This window comes from Halichoerus grypus, chromosome 1, assembly GCF_964656455.1.
Source record: "Halichoerus grypus chromosome 1, mHalGry1.hap1.1, whole genome shotgun sequence".
Classification (NCBI taxonomy): Eukaryota; Metazoa; Chordata; class Mammalia; order Carnivora; family Phocidae; genus Halichoerus; species Halichoerus grypus.
Window position 1 is genome coordinate 203581915 of NC_135712.1, and position 27150 is coordinate 203609064.

General features: G+C 56.7%; 1 protein-coding gene across 3 annotated transcripts in view; it reads right to left on the reverse strand.

Annotated features, from left to right (window-relative positions):
* Positions 1-27150, reverse strand: part of KCNN1 (potassium calcium-activated channel subfamily N member 1) — a 32347-nt gene that overhangs the window by 2721 nt on the left and 2476 nt on the right. The window contains exons 1-9 of one of the 3 annotated variants that reach the window (XM_036093945.2): positions 21735-21892; positions 16825-17319; positions 15996-16091; positions 12738-13156; positions 9720-9861; positions 6467-6577; positions 5746-5873; positions 888-896; positions 382-451 (exon numbers count right to left, since the gene is read on the reverse strand). In XM_036093945.2, the coding sequence (XP_035949838.2) occupies positions 382-451; positions 888-896; positions 5746-5873; positions 6467-6577; positions 9720-9861; positions 12738-13156; positions 15996-16091; positions 16825-17238 (1389 nt within the window). In that variant the 5' untranslated portion in view covers positions 17239-17319; positions 21735-21892. Of the gene's footprint in view, positions 1-381; positions 452-887; positions 897-5745; positions 5874-6466; positions 6578-9719; positions 9862-12737; positions 13157-15995; positions 16092-16824; positions 17320-21734; positions 21893-27150 lie in introns of those variants that run through there. The other 2 variants (XM_078053580.1, XM_036093947.2) reach the window with 2 other exon arrangements.

The following is a 27150-nucleotide window of genomic DNA, read 5'->3' on the forward strand; positions in this document are numbered from 1 at the left end:
ATACGCCTAAAACAAAAGGACACTTGACCAGTTTCACCCACTAATTACATATTCTGATGAAAGCTATTTTATTAGATACTTTTTTTTTTTTTTTTTGATAAAAGAGCTGCCAAAGTTAAAAAGTGGTCAACATGCAGGGGTAGATTCCTAGCATCTCTCTTATACTCAGAACCTCCGGACCCTTGCAGACCGGGCCTGTCCCCCCGGAGGCTGGTCCCTGCCTGCTTCGCATCCCTTGCCTGCGTCAGCTGTCTGTCCGATAGGCACCACCACTATTCCTCCCCTGGCAGGAGGTGGGCTCAGTTCTTCTCCTGCCGTGGGGGCCTGAGCAGCCTCTGCTGGCCTGAGCAGACACCCCGCCCGAGCTCCCTTCCTGCTCACCTTGGCCAGGTCGGCGAGAGTGTTGGCCTGGTCATTCAGCTTCCCCTGCTCAATCTTCACACTCCGGAGCCTGGGGGACAGGTGGGTGGGTGGGGTTGTGGGTGGAGGCTGCAGGGGGAGTGGGGTCTTTCATGCACCCACCCCACCTGGGGTCGCCTTGCGAGACGTGCGGGGGGGGGGGGGATGGGGTGGGAGTTAGGGTCGGGCCCCATGCAGCCCGTTCCCTCCCAGCACACATCGGGTGGCAAGGCCTGGGGGGTGGCTAAGCCACCTCCCACAGTGTCCCCCTTCTAGCCATGTCCACACGGCCTGATTCAGGATGTCCCGGGGAACTTGGACCCCCCCACCCTGGCCCCCGGCCTAGGTGAAGACTGCACAGGTCTGCAGGGTGGATACAAGCCCTGGCTACCGCCTGAGGCCAGGGGTAGTGCTCCATGAAAGCTGCCCTGGGCCTGTGCCCTGCGCCGTGACCAGCATGCACCCCTCACCCCCAGGAAGAGACTTACTTCTGAGCTCTGGCGGGACCCGGCAGAGCAGAGAGAAATCACAAGGCAATTTTAACCTCAGTGCAGCTGGGTGGCACGTGCCCAACCCTGCCCGCCTCCCACCCGCACAACCCCAGGACCAGGCTGGGGGCCCTGGGTGGCTGCGGGGGCCATGCCAGCCCCTTGGGGATGCATCTCTTCTCTTCCCCTCCCTCCACAGTGCCCCCCAGCAATGCAGCTGATTTCAGCCTGTGGGCCCGCTGTATCCTAGTGTGTGCCAGGCACCTGGCCCCAAAGGTGGCATTTAGTCCAGAGAACTATGCCCATGCTGTTTCCCAAGCCGTGCCCACCGGCCCTCCAGCGGGATTTGAACCTGTACCTGTACTGCCACTCAGCCTTCGCACCTTGGCCTCCCAACAGCTGTAGGGGGGGTGGGGAGTTGGCCACGGAGTGCCCTTGACCCTCATCTCCATCCCTGGTGTAGTGAAACCAGCCCAGGGAAACAGTTCCAGGTAGGACTCCTCCTCACTGGTCCAAACTCAATCCCTGCGTGCCCACATGTGATAGATGCTCGGGGAGGCCCCTCAGGGCCCATCTATGCTGGGTACTAGGACGCCTGGTAGGACCCAGCCCTCCGTCTGGAGAAACGGTGGGTACAAACACCCCCAGCCCTGGAGGTCTGAGGTTGCCCTGACTGGAAGTTGAGGCCTGCCGAGCTCCGGGGTGCCTTTCCCAGGGAAGTCAGTCTTGACCTCTTTGCAACCTCCATGTTATGTGTTGAACAGTGTCCCCCCAAAAAGATATATTGAAGTCCAACCCCCCAGTACCTCAGAATGTGACCTTATTTGGAAACAGGGTCTTTCTAGAACTAACCAAGTTAAAATGAGGTCTTGGGGTAGGCCCTAATGCAATGACTGGCATCCTAATAAAAAGGGGGAAATTTTGGGGCACCTGGGTGGCTCAGTCGTTAAGCGTCTGCCTTCGGCTCAGGTCATGGTCCCAGGGTCCTGGGATCGAGCCCCGCATCGGGCTCCCTGCTCAGCGGGGAGCCTGCTTCTCCCTCTCCCACCCCCCCTGCTTGTGTTCCCTCTCTCGCTGTGTCTCTCTGTCAAATAAATAAAATTTAAAAAAAAAAAAGGGGGGGAAATTTGGACACAGACATGAACAGAGGGAGGATGATGTGAAGACACAGGGGGAAGGCCATGTGAAGATGGGGGACTGGAGCGATATATCCAGAAGCCAAGGACCACCTGAGGCTGCCAGAAGCTAGGCAAGGCCTGGAACAGATCTTCTCCTAGTGCCTTCAGAGGGAAAACAGCCTTGCCAACTCTTTGGTTTTGGACTTCTGGCCTCTGGAACAGTGAGATCATAATTGGGGTGCCTGGGTGGCTCAGTTGGTTAAGCATCTGCCTTCAGCTCAGGCTGTGATCCTGGGGTCCTAGGATCGAGCCCCTCATCAGGGTCTCTGCTCAGCAGGGAGTTTGCTTCTCCCTTTCCCTCTGCCCCTCCCCCTGCTTGCTCTCTCTCTGTCAAATAAATAAATAAATAAAATCTTGAAAAATAATAATTTAGGGGCACCTGGGTGGCTCAGTCGTTAAGCGTCTGCCTTTGGCTTGGGTCATGATCCCAGGGTCCTGGGATCGAGCCCCACATCAGGCTCCCCGCTCCGCGGGAAGCCTGCTTCTCCCTCTCCCACTCCCCCGCTTGTGTTCCCTCTCTCGCTGTGGGTCTCTCTCTGTCAAATAAATAAAATCTTTAAAAAATAAATAAATAAATAAAATATAAATAAATAAATAAATAAATAAATAAAATCTTAAAAATAATAATAATTTAAAAAAATAAATTCTCTTGTTTTAAATAACCCAGGTTGTGGTACTTTGTTCCAGTATCCTTAGCAAATCCATACACTCTCCAAACACATGCTGTGCTCCTCAATCCACCCTGAGACCATTTCTTCCTTTTCACTGGCTGCTCATACAGTGCTCCCATCATGGAGACTCCCCAGCTCAAGAACATGCCTGGGCTCCCTCATGCCTGTGTATCAGACCTCCAGTCTCCCTGGCGCCATGCTCATTCCTACCTTCCCACCATTGCCCAGACTGTGGACAATCCTTGGTATGCCTGCCCACCTTTTGGTTTCGTAACCAAATCCCATCCACACTTCAGGCCCTAGTTCAAACTTCTTTGATTTCCTCAGCTTTACAGGGCATCTTGTTTTTTTGTTTTGTTTTGTTGCTGGGAAGGGAGTAGGTTTAGAGGGGACCTAAAGATGAGTGAGGGGCACCCGGCTCGCTCAGTCGGGGGAGTGTGCGACCCTTAATCTTGGGGTCCTGAGTTCAAGTCCCATGTTGGGAGTAGAGATTACTTAAAAATAAAACCTTAAAATAAATAAATAAATAGATGGATAGATAGATAGATAGATAAATCAATAAATAAGAGTGGGACAGTCCCGCCCCAGAACAAAGGGACAAAAGTAACTCACAGAGCAGGTGCCTTCTTCCATAGACTTGGCTCTTCTCAAGTCCCATCCTCCCACTTTCCCCCAACAACCTTCTGGAACATTCCTTGGGGCAAAGTCCAGGGCAGGGCCACGTCTGTGTCCCCCATGCCTGGCACACCAGCTGGCATAGGAAATGCTGGTGCAATAACAAGTGAATGTATCAAGGGCAGTAATGACAACATCGCTATTTCCCATGTGTAAAAAATACTGTATGGCAGGTACACATAGTTGAGTCCCCAACTGTGTTCGATCCATATTTCATCCCTGGAGGAAAGGCACATTAATTACCACTGTCTCCACTTTAGAGATAAGAAAACGAAGCTTGGAATAGCACAGTCACTTGCCCAGGCCCCACAGTTAGGTGGCAGACAGCAGACTGGGACCCAGTGGTTGGTGAACAACTGTAGGGGGGTCAACAAGGAGGGGTCTCTGTCCTCAAGGGCCTTGGGGTCTTGTGAGGAGGTAGGACTAAGACCCGGACACAGTGAGGCTGAGTAGGTGTGGTACCAGCTCCTGTCTCCGCTTTTTAGATGGTGGGGGCAGACGCAGGAGCAGGGCTTGGGGGGCTACCGTGTGTTATCAGGGACTGTGCCAGGCATTCCTGCCTATCATCCCATTTAGATCTCCCTGCAGTCTCGTGAAGTAGAGACTGTTATCATTCGAAACCAATCCAATTATAACAGTAAACACAATAAATATAAATGGACTAAACTCTCTAGCTAAAAGACAGACAGTTAAGAGCCCCAGGAAACTCTGGGGGCAATGGACCTGTTTTTTATCTTGCCTGTGGTAATTGTTTCAAGGGTATATACATGTTAACACTGATCAGACTGTCTGTTTTATTTTATTTTATTTTTTTAAAAGACTTTATTTATTTGTCAGAGAGAGAGAGAGAGCACAATCAGGGGAAACCACAGGCAGAGGGAGAAAAGCAGGCTCCCCGCTGAGCAAGGAGCCTGATGAGGGACTCGATCCCAGGACTGACCGTGGGATCGTGACCTGAGCTGAAGGCAGACGCTTAACCAGCTGAGCCAGCCAGGCACCCCATGTTCCATCCATCCTATATGTGGCTACTAAGCACTTGAAATGTGGCTGGTCTGAATACAAATGGACTATAAATGTAAAATACACAATAGACTTTGAAGATTTAGTGTCGAAAACTTTCTAAAATATCTCATTAATGATTTTTATATTAATCATATTAAAATAATATTTATAATATATTGAATGAATATATTAAAATTTATGTAACTTGTTTTCTTTTACCTTTTTTTAAATGTGGCTACTAGAAAATTTAAAATTATATAGTGGTTTACATGATATTTCTAGTAGACAGTGACTGGCATATTAGAGCCTGGCCCAGCCCAAATCTGGCCAGCTGCCTGTTGGGGAAAATAAAGTTTTATTAGAGCATGGTCCACCCACTCCTCTTTACCGCATTCCTGCTACAACAGCAGAATAGTTGCGACAGACTGTCTGGTCCAAAAAGCCTCAAATATTTACTCTGTGGCCCTTACAGGTAAAGTTTGCCAACTCCAACTGTTCACTGGACTCACTGGAGGAACTTAAACTTAAGCCCAGGGTGCATCGCAGACTCTGCTGTAACTGGCGTTGGGTGCAGCCTGTAGGATTTTTAAAGCCCTGTGGGTGATTCCAGTGAGCAGTGAGGGATGAGAACTAACTACTTGATTAAAAAATTCTCAGGACAAAGGGGCAACAGAGAAAATCAAGTAATTTCTAATTACCCCACTTGATCACATGGATCAGGACACAAAGTAAATTCTGAGCTTCCTAACAGCCAAAGCAAAAAAGGGAAATTGCTTAATATCTAAAAGGTAAGATAATTTTGGCTATTTTGGAGAATAAAATATGCTTCTTGTCATTTATGTTGGGTGGACTGCCAGACTTTTCTTTTTCTTTCTTTCTTTTTTTTTTTTTAGGACTTTATTTATTTGAGAGAGAGAGAGAGAGAGAGAGAGAGAGAGAGCACAAGCGGGGGAAGGGAAGAGGGACAAGCAGACTCCCCGCTGAGTGAGGAGCCCGACACAGGGCTTGATCCTGGACCCTGAGATCATGACCTGAGCCGAAGGCAAATGCTTAACTGACTGAGCCACCCAGGTGCCCCTGAGTTGCCTGACTTATCAAAGGTGATTGCCCTAGACAAGTTCTGGGCCCATCACCTGCCTCCTTCTGACCATCCCACCATCCCACCCAGCACAGAGGCCGCAAGCCCCAGACAACTGACCACCCAGAATGGGAGGGGCCATGACGAGGCCATGCTGAGCTGTCTGGCCTGGCCCATAGCCTCCTCCCGAGGACCACAGCTGCCTCTGCACCAGGTGGACACAGAAACGTGAGCGGGAAAGGTGCTGGACTTACTGATGGATGGCTTGGAGGAACTTACGCTGGTGTTTCCGAACCCGGGCGTGGTCTGGCTTCTTCACCAGCCTGGTGTGTTTGTAGATGAGCCACGTCTCCCTGAGAACGTTAGCAGCGGCATTTTTTACCTGGGCCCGGAAAAAGAACAGTTTCTCAAGGTAGGCACAAAACTGCAGAAGGTTCTGGAAACTTCCAGAAACTCTTAGAAACTCCTGGACATGCCCCTCTGGAGTCCTGGACGTGTAAGGTGAGGCCATGTTTACATGTCCACATCTGTGCTCTCTGGGTCTGTGTGTGTGTGTGCATTTCATTTATATCATTCAGCATGGGCCAGACCCTTCCTATACACCTTGCAAATGTTAAATCAGTGAACTTGCACATGCTGGTATCTCTCTCACTTTATACAAGGGGAAACTGAGGCACAGAGAGGTTGACCTGCTAAGGTCAGACAGCTCATAGATTGTATCTGGCTGACTGGCCCTAAAATGCCTGCCTCTTGCTGTGTGGCTCAGGGTGGGCCAATGACTGGGCACATGGGTGGACACCCGGGGCCACTGCCCTGTCTCTGTGCGTGGCTCATGAACATTCGCATGGGCGGCAGAGCACGAGGCAGTGCAGTGACCCGTGGGCTTGTGGACATGCCCGCTGTGTACAGAAGTAAGGTGGGGAGGGTCTGCCCTTGATGACTGGGAAAGGAAGTGGCTGTGATGCACGTCTTTACCCGCTTGGTGAGCTGAGTGTCCATCATGAAGTTGTGCACGTGTTTCTCTGCCTTGGTGAGCTCCAGTTTCCGGGCCACCACGGCCACCACGAGCGCTGTGCAGCCAGCCCCCTGCATGTGGAGGGTGGGGAACACATCAGTGTCCTGCCTCATGTAGGTCCCAGGCCACAGGTAGGACACCCTCCCTCCTCCGGGAAGCCTGCCCCGATTCCACCCTCACCTTTAACCTCCAAGCCCACAGAGCTGGCAGATCCCACCTGTTGAGGTCACTGACTCCCGGCCCCACCTGCTTACCATCAAATGTCTCATTTGATCCCCAAGAGCCCTGGGAGGTAAGACCATTCTTATCCCCGCTGGGCAGAGGGGGAAATTGAGGCTCAGAGACAAGAAAGGGAGAAGAAAAGGAAGGATCTGCAGGTAAATTCAGCACTGACGACCATGGAGGAGGGAGAATTTGGAAGCATTTCCATCAAGGCTTTGGGGTCTGGGTGCTGGGGACAGAGACCCAGAGGACATGTCTTTCTACACTCATGGTAGGGGTCAGCTGGCAGGAAGAAGGCAGCGTGAGGGAAGGGTCAGGCTGACTGCCTGGCGGGGGTGGCATTTGCAGGTAGGAAGAAGCAAAGTGGAGGTCCCAGGAGGTGAGGAAGTGGAGGGGAGGATGCCTCTCCCATGGCAGGCTCCCTGGTTGATGCAACCACATTCCCCAGGATGCCCTAAATGGCAGCCAGACCTCCTGGCTAGTGAAAGAGGTCAGAGAGGACTCACTTGTCTACTGGGGGGGCAGCCTAGGGGTGACAGAAGGGCAGGAGTGAGGACCCAAGAGAGAGGAGAGGGCTGACAGGTGGAGGGGGGCAGCAAAAAGTGACATGGGGAGGGTCTGCCACCAAGAAGCAGGGGCCAGGGAGCCTAGAACACCCAGGAGGTGTCATCAGCTCCAGAAGTGCCCAAGGCAGGTGGCAGGAGCAGGTGAGGCCAGGTGGTCCCCACCTGCACCGAAGTCTATTCCTGGTGCCTTACCTGCCAGGCTGCTACCTCTAAGAAGGAAGGAGGGAGAGGCTGGGCTCAGTCCCTGGGGCTTGGGCGGCGGGGAGCCGGGGTGGGGGGTGCTGGGCTGTAGTTCAGTTGTTCTTAGGGATGGAAGGAAACACTTATGGGGAGGGGTGGGCAAGGGCCAGGGACACCATCGGATGGTCCTGGGCAGGTCCGGATGGCCACATGCCCAACCTGGGCGGGACGGACACAAGGTCACCCTCTGAGAAAACCCTGTCATGGGTTCCTGGGGTCCGATCTTGGAAAAAGCCCTGTCCACTGGGGCAAAGAAAAGTGCTGGAAGCCTCCACATGGAATACTATGCATGTGGAAAAAAACGTCATCTGCCAGCTCTTTATAAGAGCATGGAAACCATGTCCGGCCAAAGATGCCGGGCTCAGAGGGGCCACACTGGGATGCCCTGAAGTGCAGGAACAGGCAAACGCATGGTTGCTGAGATACTGGGAGGGGCAGTGACCGGGAGGGGACACACTTGGGCAAGGGTGGAAGAGGAGAGAGCTAACAGAAGGGCTCGAGACCGGGGCGCCTGGGTGGCGCAGTCAGTTAAGTGACTGACTCTTCATTTCGGCTCAGGTCATGATCTCGGGGTCCTGGGATCAAGCCCCGTGTTGGGCTCCGTGCTCAGTGCGGAGTCTGCTTGTCCCTCTCCCTCTGCTCCTCTCCCTGCTCGTGCTCTCTCTTTCTTTCTCTCAAAGAAAGAAAGACAGAAGAGCTGGAGACCGACCCAAGTGTGACTGCTCGTGTGTGCGCCAGGTGCGAGGGCAGCTAGCAAGATTTGCGGGCCACACACGGATCTCATTTTCTGGAAGGAGCCAGGTCCCAGAGAATGGAACTCAGCTTTTCTTCCATTTTGGCTTGGGCTTTCTGGGTTTGACCTCACCTTGCCCGAATACTTTTCTTTGCTCATTTTCCAAAGTTCATCTGCTTGTTGTGGGGGTTGGACTGTGGCCGATCTTTCCTCTTTCCCCCTCTTGCAAAATAACGTAAGCAAATCGGTGTGATGCCATTTCACAAGACAGGGGCCATGTCAGCTTGGCCAGGGGAAGGGAGGCCCTGGTGGGGGGAGGAAGAGGACATGGACCCCTGGCTTATGCCCAAATGGCTTAGAGGGGATGAGGGGTGAAGAGGGGACAGAGCCACGGGCCTCGGGGGATAGTGACAACTGAGCACAGTCTACAAGCCACGAAACAGGATGGGTACAGCCACTGCGAGAAGCCCTCCCGTCTGCAGTAGGAAAGGACACTGTTGTGGGGATGGGGTCTTGTTTTTGCAAGAACAAATGCATCTCTCTGTGCAGAGATAAGGAAGGATACACTCCAAGGAGTGGCCTGGGGTGGAGCCTGAGGGTGGGATCAGGTTGGCTTCTATGGCCTACTGGTGTTCATTGATTTTCACAAATGAACATGTTATTAACTGGGCACTGGGGAGAGGAGTAGGGGACCGTGCACCCAACAATTCATAATCCAAAACATGGAAAAGCATTTGTGAAGGAGGTGGAAGTTTGGAGAAAGAAGCTTCCAGAGGGAAGGGATGAACAGGAAAACTGAGGATGGAATCAGGGAAAGAAGGTGCTCCATATCAAAGGCTGCCCACACTCACAGATGGCCTTGAGAAGTCTTTGGGGGAGATGGGGTGCTGCCAGGGTCTACTGAGTCACATGAGACAAACTTCACACCATCAGGGCTCAGTGGGGTGCTTGGGATACCCCAGTAGTCAGGCAAGGATGGGGAACTGGGCTGTGATGCACAACCCAGAGGGTGTTGACTGGCTGTCCACAGCATTCATGATTCTAGGCATTTTATATAAAGGAACAGACTGGAACCTTACAATGAGCAGAAGTGGGCACTGGTTACAGCGGGGGAAACTGAGGCATGGAAGCATCAAGCCCCTAGCCCTGGACCCAAGGGCTGTGAATTAAGCAGGTTGCAGAGAACAAAAGGCAAAGAAAACTCTGTGCTAAGAGTGGGCCACAGCATCTAACCCTGTGGGCACCACAGGAGCTCCATACCTAGGGCTGGAAGGAACCAAGAAGAGATGCCCCCAGGAAGCCCAAGGGTGCAGATTCTGAGTCATGGCAGAGGTAAGGAGGAGGGGGGCAGTGAAGGGGCAGGATGACACAAGGAGGAACTCTGATGCATTATAGCTCGCAATGGGGTGAGCTCCCCACCAGCAGGGGGTATGCAAGGGCCCTTGCCCTTACCATGATGCCAGTGAGCAGGCACACGCCCTTCCCGCAGTAGGTGTGGGGCACCATGTCACCATAGCCGATGGAGAGGAAGGTGATGGAGATGAGCCACATGGCCCCCAAAAAGTTGCTGGTCACTTCCTGCTTGTCGTGGTACCTGAGGGGAGCCAGGGAAGGCCCAGTCAGTCCACACTGGTCTCTCTGAGTTCATCATCCCCCTGGGGCAGGCAGCACCAGGACACCAGGGCCCCAGGTCCACCCGGCCGTGTGGGGACCTTGACTGCAAGAAGCTGATCCCTCTGAGGGCTCAAAGTAATAAAGGCACCACTGTGGGCCAGGGAGAGGGGGCTGGTTAGCATCTTCCCAAGGGTACCATGGGGCAGAAGGCACCCACGCCCTCCTCCCAGCATCCCTTCCAATCTTCTCCCTTCACCCCCCACCCCGAGCTACTGCCCAGGATGTGTGCCCTCCCCAGCCCTGGTTATGGGGCAGAGCTGGCCAAGTGAGGGTATGTCCACACGGGTGCACACGATCCCCCTCCCAAAGACAGACACACAGACAGACGCAGACACAGGTGGCTACGGGCACCAGAAGCGGCAGGGAGTAGAGGTAAGGATTCAGGTCAGACACCGGGAAGAACTTCCCCAGCCAGCAAGGCCCCATGGGGGGAAGAGGACCACTGGGGGACCCAGGAGGCTGGAGGACTGCAGTATTGCAGGACTTGGGAGAAAAACGGAAGGCATTATGTTTGGGGCAGCACCCATTACCCCAATCCGGGCCTGGGGTTTGCTTGGGAGTGAGGAGGGAGGGGGCAGCTTGACACTGTGGGGAGGCCTGGGGCTAACCTTTTGGTATGGGGGGCCCCAAGGGACAGGGTTTTGTCCCTGATCATAGCCAACCCTGTGAACCTGGTCACTTGGGCTACAAACAAGTTCTACCAATGGTCAGCCCAGGCTGGGGGTCTGCGGGGTCAGCTCAAGGGTTCTGCTCTGGCCCAGCCCCCAGCCTGCAAAGCCCCTCCAGCTCAGGGAGCCCTTTCCAGGTGACTGACTCCTTCCCAGGCCTCAGGCCCTGACGGGGGTGGGGGGGCAGTTCAAGGTTAGAGGTCAATTGAGGTGGCACAGAGGTGGTGGGCAGGACAGGGGAAGCTGGTGGGGAGGGCTGGAGTCAGGGGCTGGAGAGAGGGAGATGACAGAGGCCCCGAAGGGGGATGGGAGCGATGGAGCCCTTCCCAGCAGGTCTGGTGTTTGGGAGTCCCTGCCCACCCCTGGGTGCCGGATGCCACTCCAGGGCCCTCTGCCTGGGCTGCAGTCTGCTTGCTGAGTGAGGGGGACCTGGGACTGAATCCTATCTTTCACTGAGGCGCCTGAGCCCCAGGTTACCCTGGCCTCCACCTCTCGGTCAACCAGCACCCCACACCCAGGGGACAAGAGAAGAGGGAGGCCCCCCAGCAGTGGGTGGGGGAGCCCCGGGCCTGGCTGGAGCTGTGGTGGGGGCCGCAGGACCACCCAGGACTACCTAGGACCAGGGAGTGGGGGGCATGCGGGAGGCAGGGTGGGGGTGGGACAGAGCCGCAGGGGCGGAGCGAGGCAGGCGAGGGGGCTTCAAGCAGCATCATAGGGCTCAGAATTTAGGATTGGCTGCCCCCCCGGTCCTGCCCCGTTCCCTGCCCCAACCTGGGGACCCCTGCAGTGACCCAGACTGTACCTCAAGGATGCCTGATGAGGGGTGCCCTCTCTCACTTCCCAGACCACAATCCTGACCCCCCCGACAGGGTGGGGGATTGGCTGTGGGTACTGGCATGGGGGTACATCAGGGGTCCAAGGAGACCCTGTTGGGTCCCGAGATGGTAGGCCTCGATGACAGCAAGAGCTGGGGCCTCTCCGCCATGAGCCCCACATCAGGCTGAGGCAGGGGCCATGGAGAGAGGCATAAAGGGGTGAAGACTGGGGTCCTGGGGGGCAGGTCCAGCCCAGAGACCCCCCAGGAAGCCCAGTCCCAGCACCACGTGCCACAGACCCCTCCAGGGCCTTCCCCAGCAAGGCATGAGGTAGAAGAGGCTCCTTCCCAGGCAAGGCACCCCCACGCCCTGAGAGGCCCAGTGGGGACCCTCCTTTTCCTGAAGCACCCTGCGGGTCTCCAGAGCCGACCAGGAATCAGGCCTCAGGAATGTCCCTTTGCCCCAGAGTCTCCGTCTCCTCATCTGTAAACTGGTTTGATGGCCCACACCTTTCCAGGGCTGTTCAGAACAAACCCCGGGCAGGGAGAGGTACTAAAGGCTGGGCCAGTTTTTATTTACCCCAGACCCAGTCAACTCTTGGGAGGGGATGTCCCAGTCCCCCAAGGTCAGCTGTCCAAACAAAACCCTCCCAAACCTTGGACACAAGGCCCTCCAGGAGGCCCAGTGGACGGGGCCCGAGAGCAGCCTGCCTCCCGCTGTCCTCCGCCCGACCCCAAACTTGCCTGCCCAGACCCTGCTGGGACTCGGGGTTGGTCACGACCACCCCGCCTCACCTCCCTATGCCCTCCCCTTGCGGCAGCTAATCTTAAATTCCTGGCGGGCAGGACGGCAGCAGCTCTGTGCACACAGCTCGGCCAAGGGTAGGACTCACATGTTTTCCCTACAGTCCGGTGGGGCGGGCAGAGGGGAGAAGGAGAGCAGGTTAAACTGTGGGGGAAAACAGGCAGATGGGGGCCATCCTGCTCCTGCTGCCTCCACTGCCCCGGGCCAGAGGTCAGAGGTCGGCTGCTGGCAGCCCAGGAGCAGAGAAAGGAGCACAAGACCCCCCTCCCTGGGGGAGAGGGCCGGTTCCCAGAGGGGTGTGGGTGTGGGTGTGGGTGGGGGCGGGGCACGCCAGGCTGGAGTCCCGGGGATGAGGGGGCTGCGCTCGAGGGTTGGTCACTGAGGCCAGGAAGTGGGGGTAGGGGGTGGGTATCCCATGGGTGGGTGGGGGTGGGGGGTGATGGCCGGGGGAGTCCTGGGGCTCTGGAGCCACGGGTGGGCGCGGCGGGCGCCGGGGGCAGGGGGCGTACCTCTCACAGACTCGCACGGTCCAGGCGGCGATGATCCAGGAGGAGATGCTGAAGACGAGCAGCACGGTGCCCGGGCAGATGGTCATGAGCGTCTTCATGACGAAGCGTGTGTTGAAGGTGATCTTGTTGAGGGCGCCGATGCTGCGGCTGGAAGCGTCTGTGAATATCTTGCTGTGCAGCAGCATCACGCGGCCCAGCAGGTAGAGGCGCAGGAACATGGGCACGGACAGCAGCACGTCCACGTCGGCCTCGGCCGCCGACGGCGCGTACGTGAAGGCCAGCCGCGCCGTCCACGTGAAGCGGTAGTGGCCGGGCACCGGGTGGATGGCGCACACGGCGAGCTCCAGAGAGATGAGGAAGACGCGCTCGCACGTCATGGCGATGCGCCAGTCGTCTGCCCCGTTGTCCACCATGAACAGCTGCGGAGGGCGGGCGGTGGTGGGGCTCGCACTCGAGTGCGCGCCCCCGCGATGAGACCCCAGCCCGAGGCCGCCCCCCCGCCCCGCCCCCGCGTGGCTTTTACAAGAAACATGGCCTTGGATGCGAAACTCCCTAGCTCGCGGGGTTAGCCACAATTCCAATTAAATGGGGGACGGGCGCTCCCGAAAAAGGAAAACAGAGTCACCAATGACCCAGCCAGCTCACTCCTAGGTATATAACGCAAGAGAGATGAAAACAGGCATTGGAACAAATCCCTGTAGGCGAACAATTGTGGAAAGTGGGAACAACCCAGGTGTCCGTCTGTGGATGAATGGAAAACCAAAACGGGGTCCTTCCATACAATGGAACATTATTCAGCCCTCCGGGGGCGCCTGGATGGCTCAGTTGGTTAAGTGTCCGACTCTTGATTTCGGTTCAGGTCATGACCTCAGGTGGTGAGATCGAGCCCTGCATCAGGCTCTGTCCTGGATGTGGGGTCTGCTTGAGAGTCTTTCTCTTCCTCTCCCCCCACTCTCTCTCTCAAATGAATAAAATCTTTTTTAAAAAGGGGGGGAGGGGTGCCTGGGTGGCTCAGTTGGTTAAGCGTCTGCCTTCAGCTCAGGGCATGATCCCAGAGTCCTGGGATCCAGCCCCACATCAGGATCCCTGTTCCGCAGGAGTCTGCTTCTCCCTTTGACCCTCTCCTCTCTTGTGCTTTCTCTCAAATGAATGAATGAAATCTTAAAAAAAAAAGGGGCGGGGATGAGCTCTGATACTTGCTACAACGTGGAAGAACTTCATAAACATGCTGAATCGAAGAAGGCAGTCACAAAAGGTCACCACCCAGAGCCAAGCGGGCAACGCGGCCACCCCAGTGGGCTCAGAAGCTGGAGCACTGAGCCCAAGAGGATTATTCTTGAGCAAATCTGATGGAATTTGCCTTGCTAGCTCTTTGACATGCTCAGCACCTGACACCTTTTCTTCTTTCGGATTTCTCTCTTTAGGAATGGGAATGTCTCGCCTATTCCTGTCCCAGCCCTAGATTTTGGGAGACAATGACTTGTCTGGCTCTCGGCTGGAGAGGAAGTGAGCCTTAGTCTTACCCGTAACTGATACTTAACGGAGGCTTGCGACCTGGAGCTGGTGCTGGGATGGAGTAAGACTCCGTGGGCTGTTGGGATGCAGTAAATGCACTTTGCTTGGGAGGAGGACAGGAACTTGGGGGATGGGCCGGTGGGTGGAGTGTTCTAGACTGTCCCTCAAAATTCATAAGTGGAAGCCCTAACTCCCATTGTGACTGTATTTGGAGAGAGAGCCTTTAAAGAATTAAAGTTAAATGGGGTCATCAAGGAGGGGCCCTGATCCTACAGGACTGGTGTCCTCTTAAGAGGGCCACAGATGTGCACATACAGAGAGAGCGGAGAGGACACAGGGAGAAGGCAGCTGCCTACAAGCCTAGGAGAGGGGCCTCAGCAGAAAGCAACCCTGCCAGCACCTGACCTTGGACTTCTAGCCCCAGAACTGTGAGAATATGTTTCTGTTGTTTAAGCCCCTCGGCTGTGGGGCTTTGTTATGGCAGCCCAAGCACACTCACACAGTGCTTCATTTTTTGTTTTTGTTTTAAAGACTTTATTTATTTATTTGAGAGAGAGAGAGCGCACGCGCATGTGCACACCCATGAGCAGGGGGTGGGGCAGAGGGGGACGGAGGGGGAAAGAATCTCAAGCAGACTCGGTGCTGAGCTGAGCATGGAGTCCAACTTGGGCTTGATCTCACAACCCTGAGATCATGACCTGAGCCAAAACCAAGAGTCAGATGCTTAACCGACTGAGCCAGGCGCCCCAGGGCTTGGTTTTTTTTTTAAATGGTTGAATCCTACTCCATTGTATGGACATTCGACATTTTACTTATCCATCCACCAGCTGATTTGGATTGTATCTGCCGTTCGGTTATTGTGAATAGGGCTGCTATGTACACACGAGTACAAGTTCCGTGTGGATGTAGGTTTTCATTTCTCTTGGATGTGGTGGAATCACTGGGTCGTATGGTAGCTCCATGTTTCACTGTATGAGGAACTGACCGTTGTCCCCAGCTGCTGTACCTTAAGAACTGCTTCCTTCCAGCTCACGTATCACTATCCCCTCCCCTGCCCCCAGCCACGTCCAGGGCCCCTCCTTCGTGCCAGACCCTGGGTGTCCCCAGGGATGTCTACGGGTGGTGCAACCCAGGCAGGATTTTCCTACACCCGTCTCCCGCCAGACCATGGCTCCTTGAGGTCAGAGGTCAGAGGTCGGAGGCCAGAGGCCAGACTCTGGAGCCAGACCTGATACCCTTTGGCATCCCCAGGCCCTGGTACCAGCTGCAGGTGACCTCTGCCTGCTGTGGGCACAGGTGCCCAATATGCCCTGCCTGAGCTGGGCTCTCTGGGGCCCACCGAGGTTTCAATTAACTCCCGAAGTAGGAGAACAAACTCTCTGACATGTAATAAACCTTTCAAATGCAGGGTCTGATCGAATAGGAACAGAAGCCTGGTGTTACAAACCCTGGTTTCCAAGGCTGCCAAACCTCAGAAGACCCCAGCTCATCTCCAGCTCCCTCACTGTTCTTCTTCTTTTTTTTTTTTTTTCCAAATAATCAATGAAAAGTAAAACATAGGCATTCCAAAGAAATTTGGAGTGATCTAAAGGGTGTGTCTTCACAGAGGTCTTTTTTCCTTTTTTCTAGAAAGACGCTATTGGTCCTTTTATGTTTTAGGGGGCTAGGGTCCCAGGTGGCTGGCGTGGAGGGGGGTCTCTGGGGCATGGGGAGGGGAGCTGCCCGGGCCAGCTGGGCACTGACCTGGATCTCCCGGGCGTGGTAGAGGACGACCAGGCCCAGCAGGATGACCGTAGAGAGGCTGATGAGGCATTTGAGTGCAAATGAGTACAGGGACTCCTGGGCAGAGAGAGAGCAGAGGGCTGGAGGACAAGGATGTTGGGGGGTGGGCGGCCCTCCTGACCCCCACCTGGGCTGTCCACTCAGGAAGCCATGCTCCTGTCCTTACTCCTTAGGCCTGGGGTGATGGCAAGGCTGGCCTATACTTCGCAGCGTATAAGGCCTGGCCTCCTAAAGGCCTACCATGTGGCAATTTATGAGGCCTGGCCTCATGTAGGCACAGGAATTCACAGTTTATACGGCCTCATCCACCTTCACTGTTTCATAGTTTACAGATGATATGCCCTGATCTCTCTCTGTCCTCACACACCCTCAGGTGGCATGAGGGGACACATAGCCAGGCTCATAACCCAGCCCAACCACTCTCAGGAGAGGCTCTTTCCGGGCTCTGTCGCCCAGGCCTTCTTTGGTGCTCTCCTGTCCCAGGCCCGGCCTGGGGGACAGCCCCCCTCCCCCACCTTAAGCCAGGGTGTGACCTCTTGGTGCAAGGGCAGAAGGAGTGGGCTGGAGCCTAACTCCCCCATGTGCAGCCTGCCTGCTACCCCCAGGAGGTGGGCGCAGTGGGAGGCCCAGTTTCCCATCCCCGGCCTCTAGGGCCCCCCACCCCCAGCATCCTCCACCTGCTTCTCCTGCGGCCAATGTGGTCCCTAATCCCATGCGCAAGGGGTGGTGGGGGAGCCAGGTGGGCCTAGAGGGGCCCCCCTGGGGTGCCGTGGGGAAGGGCCGTGCCTACCTTGGTGTAGACCCCCCAGGACAGCTCCGTCTCGGTCACCATCACAACGATGCCGAACATGCCGAAGATGAGGGCGTAGTCGCTGAGGCGTTTCCGCTTCTCAAAGAGTGCCCGCCGGTGGCCCAGGCGGTGGCCGACGTTCGGGGTCTTCCCTGAGTCCCTCCTCCTGCCTGCCTCATCCTCTTCATCATCTTCCTCATCTTCCTGGTCCTGGTGCTGCCCCCGGGGACTGCCAGGTGAGGGCTGGGCTGGCTCGCCCTTGGCCACCACCACCTGGAGGCTCGGGCCATGTGGGGGCTGGGGGGCGTGGCCGGCCTCGGGCTCCGAAGGGTCTCTGCCCAGGGCACCCGGCCCACTGCCCAGCGGCCGCCCCCCGCAGCCATTATGGCTGTGGATGTGGCTGTGGCTGTTCATGGCTATGTGGGCGCCGGGCTTGGGCTTGTTGTAGGCCGCCCGGGGCCCAGCATGGCTCAGAGACTGGGCTCCTGCGCTGACCTGAGGGCATAAGGGACACAGTCATGGCAGGGCCTGGCCAACTGACCAGAGGGCCATGAACCATTGCCACCACCCCAGAACACTGTGAGGCTCAGAAAGCCATGAACCCAGAGTGGCTGACACGCAGCTGGGCCAACCTGAGTCAGCCTACATTCCTCCCCTGCTCGAAAAGCCTCCCAAGGCTCCTGAGTGCCGTTGCATAAAAACCAAAGTCCTCACTGGGGCCATGAGGTCCTCTGTGGTCTGGCTCCTACCCACCTCAGCCTTCTCCCTCTCCCCAGAGTCATTCCCTTCCAGCCACATAAGCATCCCCATCACCAGATCTGGACAAGCCTGGTCCTGCCTGGGGCCTTTGCACCTGCTGTGCCCTCTGCTTAGAACACCCTCTTACCGAAACTTTGCCCACTGATGTTCTGTCTCCGGGTACCTAGAACAATGCCCAGCACACAGCTGACGCTCAGTAAATACTTCTGAATGTCTGGAGATGGAATCTGCCAGCAGGTTTGCCGGGGAGGGCCAGAGGCTGTGTAAGTGTGTGGTCAGGAGGTGGTTCCGATCCAGGCTTGACTCCTCCTGACCTTCAGGCTCTTGGACAAGTTAATCTCACCCTACTGAGCCTCCAGTTCCTCCTCTAGAGCTGTCCAAAAGCCTGAACACACATCAGTGTGGGGATATTAGGACCATGGCTGTGGCTATGAGACCACATAGAGACCCCCGCTCCTTCCTGCTCAGGTGGAAGGAGGTCTGTGATCTCCAAAGAGATTCCATGACCAGTGTGGCAACCTCGTATTCAGCTCTAAGATCCCAGAATTGATTCTATAGGCTCTTAGGAGATGTGCTCAGCCCGGCCCTGTGACCTCAGGCCAGCCTCAGTTTCCCCACCAGGCTACCAAGGAGCAGACTGATCACCCCGATATCCTTGAATTCTGCCCTTGCACAGGGCAGTGTCCTCTGGCATCATGTTTGAGAGCCAGGACGCTGATGACAGTAACACATATATGATGAGGCTGCCTGGAGTCTCGCCTCCAGGGCCACAACTTGCTAGACCCTCCCCCGCACTCCCACCCCACCATCTCCCCCTCCCACAAGCTGATGTTTAGTGAACATCTACTACATGCCAGGCTCTGGCCTTCCCACAAATTTTCTCCTCCATCCTCACAATGCCCCCAAGAAGGGGGTCCAGTTTTATAGCTAGGGAAACTGAGGCACTGTGCTATAAAGGGGCCATCTCCTTATAGGCCAGATTCTAGACTGGGCCACCTTGTGAGATTCCCCCAACAAGTGCTGTCCCCTTTGAAAAGGCCAGGCTGGCATGCGCTGTGGGCCCCTACGTACCAGGCCCAGGAGAGAGAGCTGTGTGTACACACAGGATGCTTCCCCAGCCTGGAAACCACACTCTATGGGGGACAGATACGGAAAATGTCACACCAGGACAGGCCAAGACGAGCCATGCTACCAGGCAGGGCACAGGCCACCATGGCCAGGGACCCACCGCATGCACCACGGGACCTCCTGAGCCCCTTGTCTGGCATCTCCCCAGACAGCATCTGTCCCACCCATGACATTTCCCAGATGCTGGTGCCAGCACAGAGTAGGAGCACAAGAAACATTCCTTCCACGGCAGTGACCTCATGAGTATCAGAACGTGCCCCTTGCCTCACCACTCCCAGCCATTATATCAACCAAGCCGTGGCCACCTGCGGCCTGAGGCTTCTGCTGATGACGCCTGGTGCGCACAGGTCGAACGCCTCGTGGTTTACATGGGCTGGTCTCCTGCAGGCCCAGTACTTCAGTTTATAAGGCTGACCTTGGCCCTGATCTCTCACTCCACCTTCACGAACACTCAGGTGCCACTCTCCTCCTGGGCTAGGGCCCCTGCTTGCCACGCAGAGGGCCATCAGCTGCTAGGTGAGGCCGAGAGCTTGTCACCGGGACACACGCAGCAATCCCAGACCCTGTTCTCATCCAGGAAATGAGGAAACCCCAGGCACCACTCCTACCATCTCTCCTGAGGGTGCAGAAGGTCCTCACTTGGGGCTCAGGGGCACAGGCAGGAGAGGCAAGTGGCCTGGCAGACAGAGCCTGGAGGGGGTGGGGGTGCTGCAAACGACCTTCCGAAACGCACTGATGAAGATGCAATTTGGGGATGTGACTCAGCCGCCCGACGCACAGGCCAAATTCAGCCGTGTGTCCGCCATGCTCCTCCTTGCCTGGCTGCCTGGTCCTAAGGTATCCTGGGCAGGGAGGGGTTGGGGGGATGGGTACAGGTGGCCTCTGGGAGGGAGGGAGGCGGGGGCTTCCCGGGGCTCATGATGTTAATGTATACCTAGCGCTTATTGTGGGCTTTATTGAGCTCTTTATCAGAATTATCACACTTAATCCCCATTGCCACTCAGTGAGGCAGGTGGCAATCCTGCTCCCATTTCACAGATGGGAGACAAGGCTCAGAGAGGTTTAGCACCTTGCCCAAGGTCACAAAGCCAGGAAGGGCAAGAACTAAGTTGGTGCCATCTGGGGGGCAGTGGGTGGCAGGATCTGCCAACTTCCCTCTTGACAAGCCACCATCTGGAAAGGGAGCCAGCCGGCCCTGCCCTTGAAGGGCCACAGAGCTCGAGACACAGGCATGGTGGGTGCCTGACCCTTTCCATGATCTCAGAGGACACAGAAGGACAGAGTGGCCTGCCTGAGATTACATAGAAGGGGGCAGCTTCTGCGGTCTGGGTGGGACCAGAGGGCCCAGGGGACAAGAGACCCCACACCTTCCCAGGTCTGCCTTCCCCTCCCCCACTGCAACTGGGCCTCAAGCTGGGGTCCCTGGGCCCCTCAGAAATTCCCAAAGAACCAGGAGCCCCTCTGAAACTCTGGCCAAGGTTTAGATGTCTAAGGAAGGGTGTATTTTTCTGGGTGAAGGCCGTGGGTTTGCCAATGAGTTCTAAAAGGTTAGAAACACGCTGTTGAGCTGCATTTGGTTTTGAGGGTCCCTGGAATCGCCAAAACCACCTAACATGTCTGGGGCATGAGACCTCTGTTCACTGAAGGCTGGGATGGGAGGATGAGCTGAGCCCCCGCTTTCACACCATCCCAAGAGACGCTGTGGGAATCTTGTGAGCCACACAGGGCAGGGGGCCCCCAGGTGGACTCCTGAGGAGTCGGAGGAGGTAGGCAGGTGGCAGGGAACAGAGCAGCTGGCTCCTCCAAGGCTTCCCACCCAACAGAAATATAAACTGGCCAGACCCCAAAGGTTCTCGAGTGAGCCCTTTCACAAATGACGAGTTGGTGCAGTGGCGGCCTGGGAGGGACCCTTGGGCGTCCTAGCCAGGATGAAGTCACTGCCCTCTCCTCAGCTGCCTCTTCAGTAAAGGGAAGACTCTGTGCCCCCCGCAGCAGGTCAGCAGCCAGGATGGAAGTGAGATCTCACGCGGAAAATGCTCTTTGCGCGGTCGCGGGTACGCTTCTGGCGGCGCTGTTGCCCAGTGCCGCACTCCGTCCTTCAGAGCTGGGCAAGAAGGTGCCCCCTGCCTGTCAGTCTCCAAGGCAGAGCCCCTTTGGGGCGAAATGCCCACCCCACCACTTCTAGGAACCATGGCCAGAGCATCACAGGGCGGAATCTTCCAGGATGTGTGGGTAAGCTGTGGGGTGTGTGTCCCTGTGGAGGGTGGGTAAGGACCGCAAGACACCCCACCCACCAGCACTCTTCTGGCCCTAGCTCTGCAGGGTGGACAGGATCCACTTGCCCTCCCAGCCCTGAGCTGCCCGGAAGTGGGTACCGTAAGGCATGGACTGCCCAATTCCCTTGGGCGCACCCCCGCCCCCATCACCACCAGTCAGGAACCTGCCAGCAGTCAGCAGGGTGCAATTAGCCTGCCCGGCTCTCCCCATGGCTGCCTCCAACAGCACCCTCCGCTCTGACCCATCTCCATCAGCATCTCCCATTTGGCCCCCAGCCTCCAGCACTCACATCTGCAGCCCTGCCCTCCAGGACAGCCAAGGCAGTGCCCTGTCTGGGGTACCCCAACCTCTGTCCAGGGACAGCTGGGAGACCCGGCTCCCTGGCCCTGCAGGGGCGACCCTGACGGCAGAATCTAGGCAGCCGTGGTGAGGGTCTCCTCCCTCCTATTCCCAAGTCAGTCCCAGGTCACTGCCTTCACCCCAAGAGCTCTCCCCACCGTATCTATGGAGTTTGGAGACTCACTGCTCTACCCCCGCCAAAGTGAACCCAGTACCTTCCCCCTCCGGAATGGGGGGTCCGTGAATCTCCACTCACTCAGGCAGTGCACATACATACATTCCCTCCTCTCTGTGTCCCTTGGGTGCCAGACCCTACGGAGACCTCTGTCCTGGCCCCTGTCCTGAACCGCGTCCCCCTTCGGGACGTGCCTCCCTCCTTGGGCGCTCCCGTCCGTCCCACCCCGTACCTGCAGGGCTCGGCTCCCACGGGCAGAAGAGGCTGGAGGGGAGAGGGTCCCGCGCGGCCGCAGACCCTCGCGTGGGGGCCGGGGCCGCAGACGGGGCGGGCAGCAGACGGCGGACGCGCGGCCCGGAGGCGGCCGGGCCGGGGGCGGCGGCGGGTGCATCCCCCGCCGCCCTGTCCACGGGCCCGGCCGGGGGCGAGCGCCCGCCCGGGCCGGGAGAGGAGGGGGCGGTGCGACGCGGGCGAAGCCGCCGATTGGTCGAGCCCGGGTTGGCACCGCCCCCGGCGACCCCGCAAGCCCCGCCTACATTTAAAGATCCCACATTCCCGGGAGCCCCCTTAAGCCCCCAGCGCTCAGCTGGTCCTCAAACTCGCTCTCTGGCTGGACGCAATGGAGGGGACCTGACTTAGCGAAGCGACAACTCCCGCCCCCGACAGCTCTCGGTAACTCCTAGCCACCCCCTTTCCAAAATGAGTCCCCAAACTCCAGCCATCCCTCAACCCCTCAAATACACGCATTTGCTGAGGGGATAACTTTGCAAAGCGACTGGACACCTCCTTCCTGAAATGACCTCCTCAGATGTCCTGCTTGTAGTCTATTGCTGAGTGCAGGGTGCCTAGGACCCTGACGTGGGGGCTTCTAGGAGTTGAGGGGGTGCCTGCTAGGGCCATGGGTTCAAGGCCATCTTCTGTGAGACTTAGCCCCTCCTCCCACTTCTAACCCTTACCACCAATACCAGGATGGCAGGCCAGAGGAAGCCTGCTTGGGGGGTGTCCAAAACCATGCTCCTTTCTCCTGGCAGAGGGTGTCCTTGGGCGACTCATTCATTCAACTTAATAATGGCTGGAAGGGGCCTTGGGGACTGGGGGGGGGGGTGGAACGGGGAGGGGGAGCTCTTTCCTCCTCCTCCCCCAGGCTGCCAAACTATCTAGGCCTTACCCTGTCCCCGCCTGGCTGGGGTGACTGAGTCCAGCTCTGACCCCCCCCATCTCTCTCCCAGTCCCCCACTGTTTTCTTCCCAGCTTGGAGCTTGGGACAGGGTCAGAAACATCTGATTGCTCGTCACTGCCTGTAGGCAGCTGATCTGTTTCCTCTGTGGTGTCCGGAAAAGAGCTAGACTCAATGAGGATGAGTGGATGGCTGCCTGGGCAGGGGGTGGTCTCATGGGCCAGTGATGAGGCTGAGCAGGACCAGGTGATGGCCTGGGGTCGGTGGACAAGACTTCTGTATCTCACCCTAGCCTGTTGGGGACACCCTGAAGAAGGCCTGGCTGTGGTGGCCGTGGAGGCCAGGGCACCGCAGGGGTGTCAGGATGGGGGACCCTAAATGGATGCATCCTCAGCCATGCTCGAGGAGCGGCCTTCTGTAATCCCCATCCACCCATCCACTCACCAGCCCCCCCCCCCCAGGCCTGCCTGGGCTGCTGGGGGCTCTTTCTAAAGCACGGTCATGCTGGAACCACCCACACGTCCCTCGGGACCTGGCACACATCCTTGTACTGCATTCAGTGCCCCAGCCCCTGCCAACCTGAGCCTGCCCCTGTGCGGATCTCTGCCCCACAAGGAGCATTCACACCGTGCCCACGGGCTGACTCCAGCCTGTGTAGGCTTCTGTGGAGTGCCCGCAACATCGGATGCTTTTTGAATTCAAGTCCAACATGTAAACGTCCAGATATTCACAAAAGCATGGGCCACAGACCCTGGAGGCTCCTCTAGGCCCTCCCATCCTGAGCAGGCCCTGCAGGCTCTGCACCCATCTTCTCTCTTTGGAAAGATCCCTCTTTCCCCTTTGGGCTCATCTGCCCTAAGGGATCAGGGACCCCCTTCAAGGGGCTAAACTTAGGATGGTTGACCTGGTGAATGACCACTGTCCACCCAAGTCTGCCCTCCTGCCTAATTCAACCTCACCCTTCGGAGACAAGGCTGGCCGAGGTGGATAGGGGTCAGGGGGACGGACGTGGGGCTGTGGGTGGGCACCACCTGAGATTTCACTGCAGAGAGAGCCTCTTATCAGCCCATGGTTGGCTGGAAGAGACCAGAGGAGCCTACAAATGAACTTGTCAGTTGGGATGCACCCAGGGGGACTCACATTCCCAGGAAATGGCCTAAAGAACAGGCAGGAGATGGGGTGGTGGCTGATCAGGAAGCCCCTCTTCCAGGGGCCTGAGGGCTGGGCCACAAGTCTAGGGCAGTGACCAAGGGTCCAGGTGCAGGAGACCTGGGAGAGCCTCACAGGGCCTGAAGGACCCATAGGCTGCCTGAGTAGGGATGGACTGGCCACCTACCCCTACCCCTAGCTGTGCATCCACAGAAATATAAGACCCACCTGGGGCTTGACAGATGGCTGCCCAGGAGGTTGGACCCTGAATCCCCCATGAGTATGGAGATGGCAGGGTACGGAATATATTTACCCATTCATTCATTGATGCATTCATTGATGCATTCATTGATTCACTGATTCATTCATTCATTCATTCACATAGCCACCGAGGCCCTTGCCTGAGTCTGGTGCTGGGGATGCAGAGTCTGTGATACAAAGCTGTCCTTCTTGGAGCTGAATTTCTAGAACTCTGGGAACAACCCTCTCCAAACAAAAGGACCAGTAAGAATTCTAGATACGCAAGTATTAGAAAGCGATCCAGTGAAGTTGAGAAAGATAGGAACAGCTGGGGAGACTTTGGGGTGGTCATGGGAGGCCTCCCAGAAGGGGGAACATTCCAAAGGGGCCAAGGAGCCAGGCCCAGAAGAGCTAGAAGGGGGCACCGGGTGGAGGGCACTATAAGGATCAAGACGCTGAGGTGGGACCAAGGAGAGCACGTTTGAGGGAGAGAAGAGAGACCAGTGTGGCCAGAGGGAAGGGGCAAAAGGGAAGGACCGAGTCAGAGGCTGGCAGCGGTCCCACCTGCAGAGATGTGTGCACGAGGACTCCGAGCAGGGTGCAAGTCATGGAGGGTTAAGTCCCCTAGGGTTCTGTGAATTGTAGGGGCAGGAAGGGGACCAGGAAGGCCCCAGGAGCTGGGGCAGGCATCTTAGAGGGCTTGTTCCTGGGCTCTCTGGAACTCAGGGACTTAGAGAAGCGTTACTCATTTTATCAATGTTTTTTGAGCACCTCCCGTATATAAGAGATGAGCCTGAAGTGGAGACAGCATGGTGCAGAAGACACACGGAATCCCCCAAACTCATGTTTTCAGCAGGCAAGATGAGATCTTGAGTCAACAAATAAATACAACTGGCCCCTGCAGATGGTCCATGGGGGAAATGAGGCCAGGGAGTGGTGAGGAGGGGCTTTGCCTGGCAGCCCCTCGGTCCCTGCTCTGGAGGAGGAGGTGGGAGCCTGGGGGTGACAGGCAGGCAGGGAAGCAGCTCTACCATCAGCACAGAATCCCCACAAAGCAGCCAAGGCCTGGGAGCCCTCCCCACCAACACCACCCCCCGCCCCCGGCCTCCAGGGACCTCCCCTGGGGCTGTCCTGTCCATGCAGCCAGCAGCAGCTTCCCTGTTCCAGACACCAGCATCCCCTCCCTTCTCACAGTCAGGCTGGAAGGCTCCAGACTCTTTCTTTCTGGCCACGCCCACATCCAGTGGGACCTCAGGCCTGTCCATCCTTGCCCCTGAATTCGCCCCAGGACACCCCTTTGTCCCCATCCCTTGCAGCCCCTGCTTCAGCAAAGGCCCTGGGGACAAAGGCAGGACTGAGCACAGTGTCCTGTTGTCTGGCCCTACTCGTCTGAAGAGTCTCCCCCCCCCAAATCCCAGTCCACCCAGAACCTCAGAATGTGACCTTATTTGGAAACAGGGTCTTTGCAGATACTGTTAAGTGAAGATGAAGTCATACTAGATTAGGGTGGGCCTTAACCCAGTGACCGGGGGTCCTCCTAAGAAGGCCACGTGAAGACAGATGCGGAGACTAGAGTGATGTGGCCAGAAGCCACGGGACACCTGGAGCCCCCAGGAAGGGGAAAAAACAAAAAGAAGAGCCTGCCCTAGAGCCTCCAGAGGGAACGTGGCCCTGCCCACACGTGGATTTCAGGCTCTGGCCTCCAGGACTGTGAGAGAAGACATTTCTGTTGTTTTAAGGTTGTGGGCCTTTGTTACTGCACCCCCTGGAAAGTCATGCAGTGGTCACAGACAAGGGCCCCTCCCTCGTTGAGCCTCAGGTCCCTTGGCAGGGCAGTGGGGGCCCTCCGAGGGCATGAGAGGGGCTAGGGAGCTAATCCCCTTCAAATGTGCTAGGTACACAACAAGCGCTCACTGGATGCTCCTAGTTGCAGGACCTGAGTGGTTCAAGTGACTTCCTGGCTTCTCTGGCTCCAGTCCTGTCTCTGCCAGGCACCCCCAGAGGGGTCTGTCCTTGCTAAAATCTCATCGTGTTGCTTCTAATTCTGAGTGCTCAGTGGCTCCCCGGGGCCCTCATGGTGTCCATACAATTAGACCCTCAGCCCGACTCCAGCTGGACACCAGCAGGGGCCTTCTTGCCCTTCTAGACTTAGCTCAAAGAGCAAGAACACCTCTTCCAGGATGCTTTCCCAGATTTCCCAGAGCATGACAAATCCCTTCCTCCGCATGGTTCCTCAGCATTGGGCAGCAACCCGGCCACACACACTCCCTCCTCCATGCCCATCCAGTTCAGTCCCAGAATCTGCCCATTTCTCTCCCTCCCTGACTACGCAGTCCTGGCCCAGCCAACTCTACCCAGTTACCTCCTGGGTTCCCCTCTGGCCTTCTGCCACTTCGGCTCCTGCCCCAACAGTCCCTGCTCTCCACAGTAGTCATGGAGGCTTTTGAAAATCATAAATCAGACCACCATGTTTCTCCCCTGCTCACACACCCTCCATGGCTCCCCACTGCTCTGCAGTCCACTCCTTTACCTCCGCTCCTACATGCAGACCCCTCTATCTTCCTCTTCCTCCTCTCTCCCCCTTGCTAATTCTGTTCCAGTTATAGCAGCCTCCTCACTGTTCCTCAAACATGTCAAACTCATTTCTGCCTCAGGACCCTTGCATGTGCTGTTCCTGCTGTCTGGTATGCTGTTCTCCCAGCTCCCACCTGGTTGGCCCCTTCTCCTCCAGGTGTGAGCTCATGCTCACCTCCCTGGAGAGGCCCCTCTGCCCCGGTCATTCTCTAACACATCACTGTGTTTTATTTGCCTCCCAGTACGTCTCACAAGGACCAATCTGGGCCTGCTTCAGCCCCTGCTGTGTCGCCAGTGCCCAGCCCAGGGCACGTAGTACCTGCTCAGTGTTTGTTGACTGATTACATGACCATACATATCTAGAACTGTTGCCTCCATTCTCCCCACACCCCCACTGGCAGCTCACTGTTGACCCTGAATGTCAGCCAATGTTTGCGGGTGAAAGAAGGAGCAAAGATGGGCGCCTGGGTGGCTCAGTTGGTTAAGCAACTGCCTTCAGCTCAGGTCA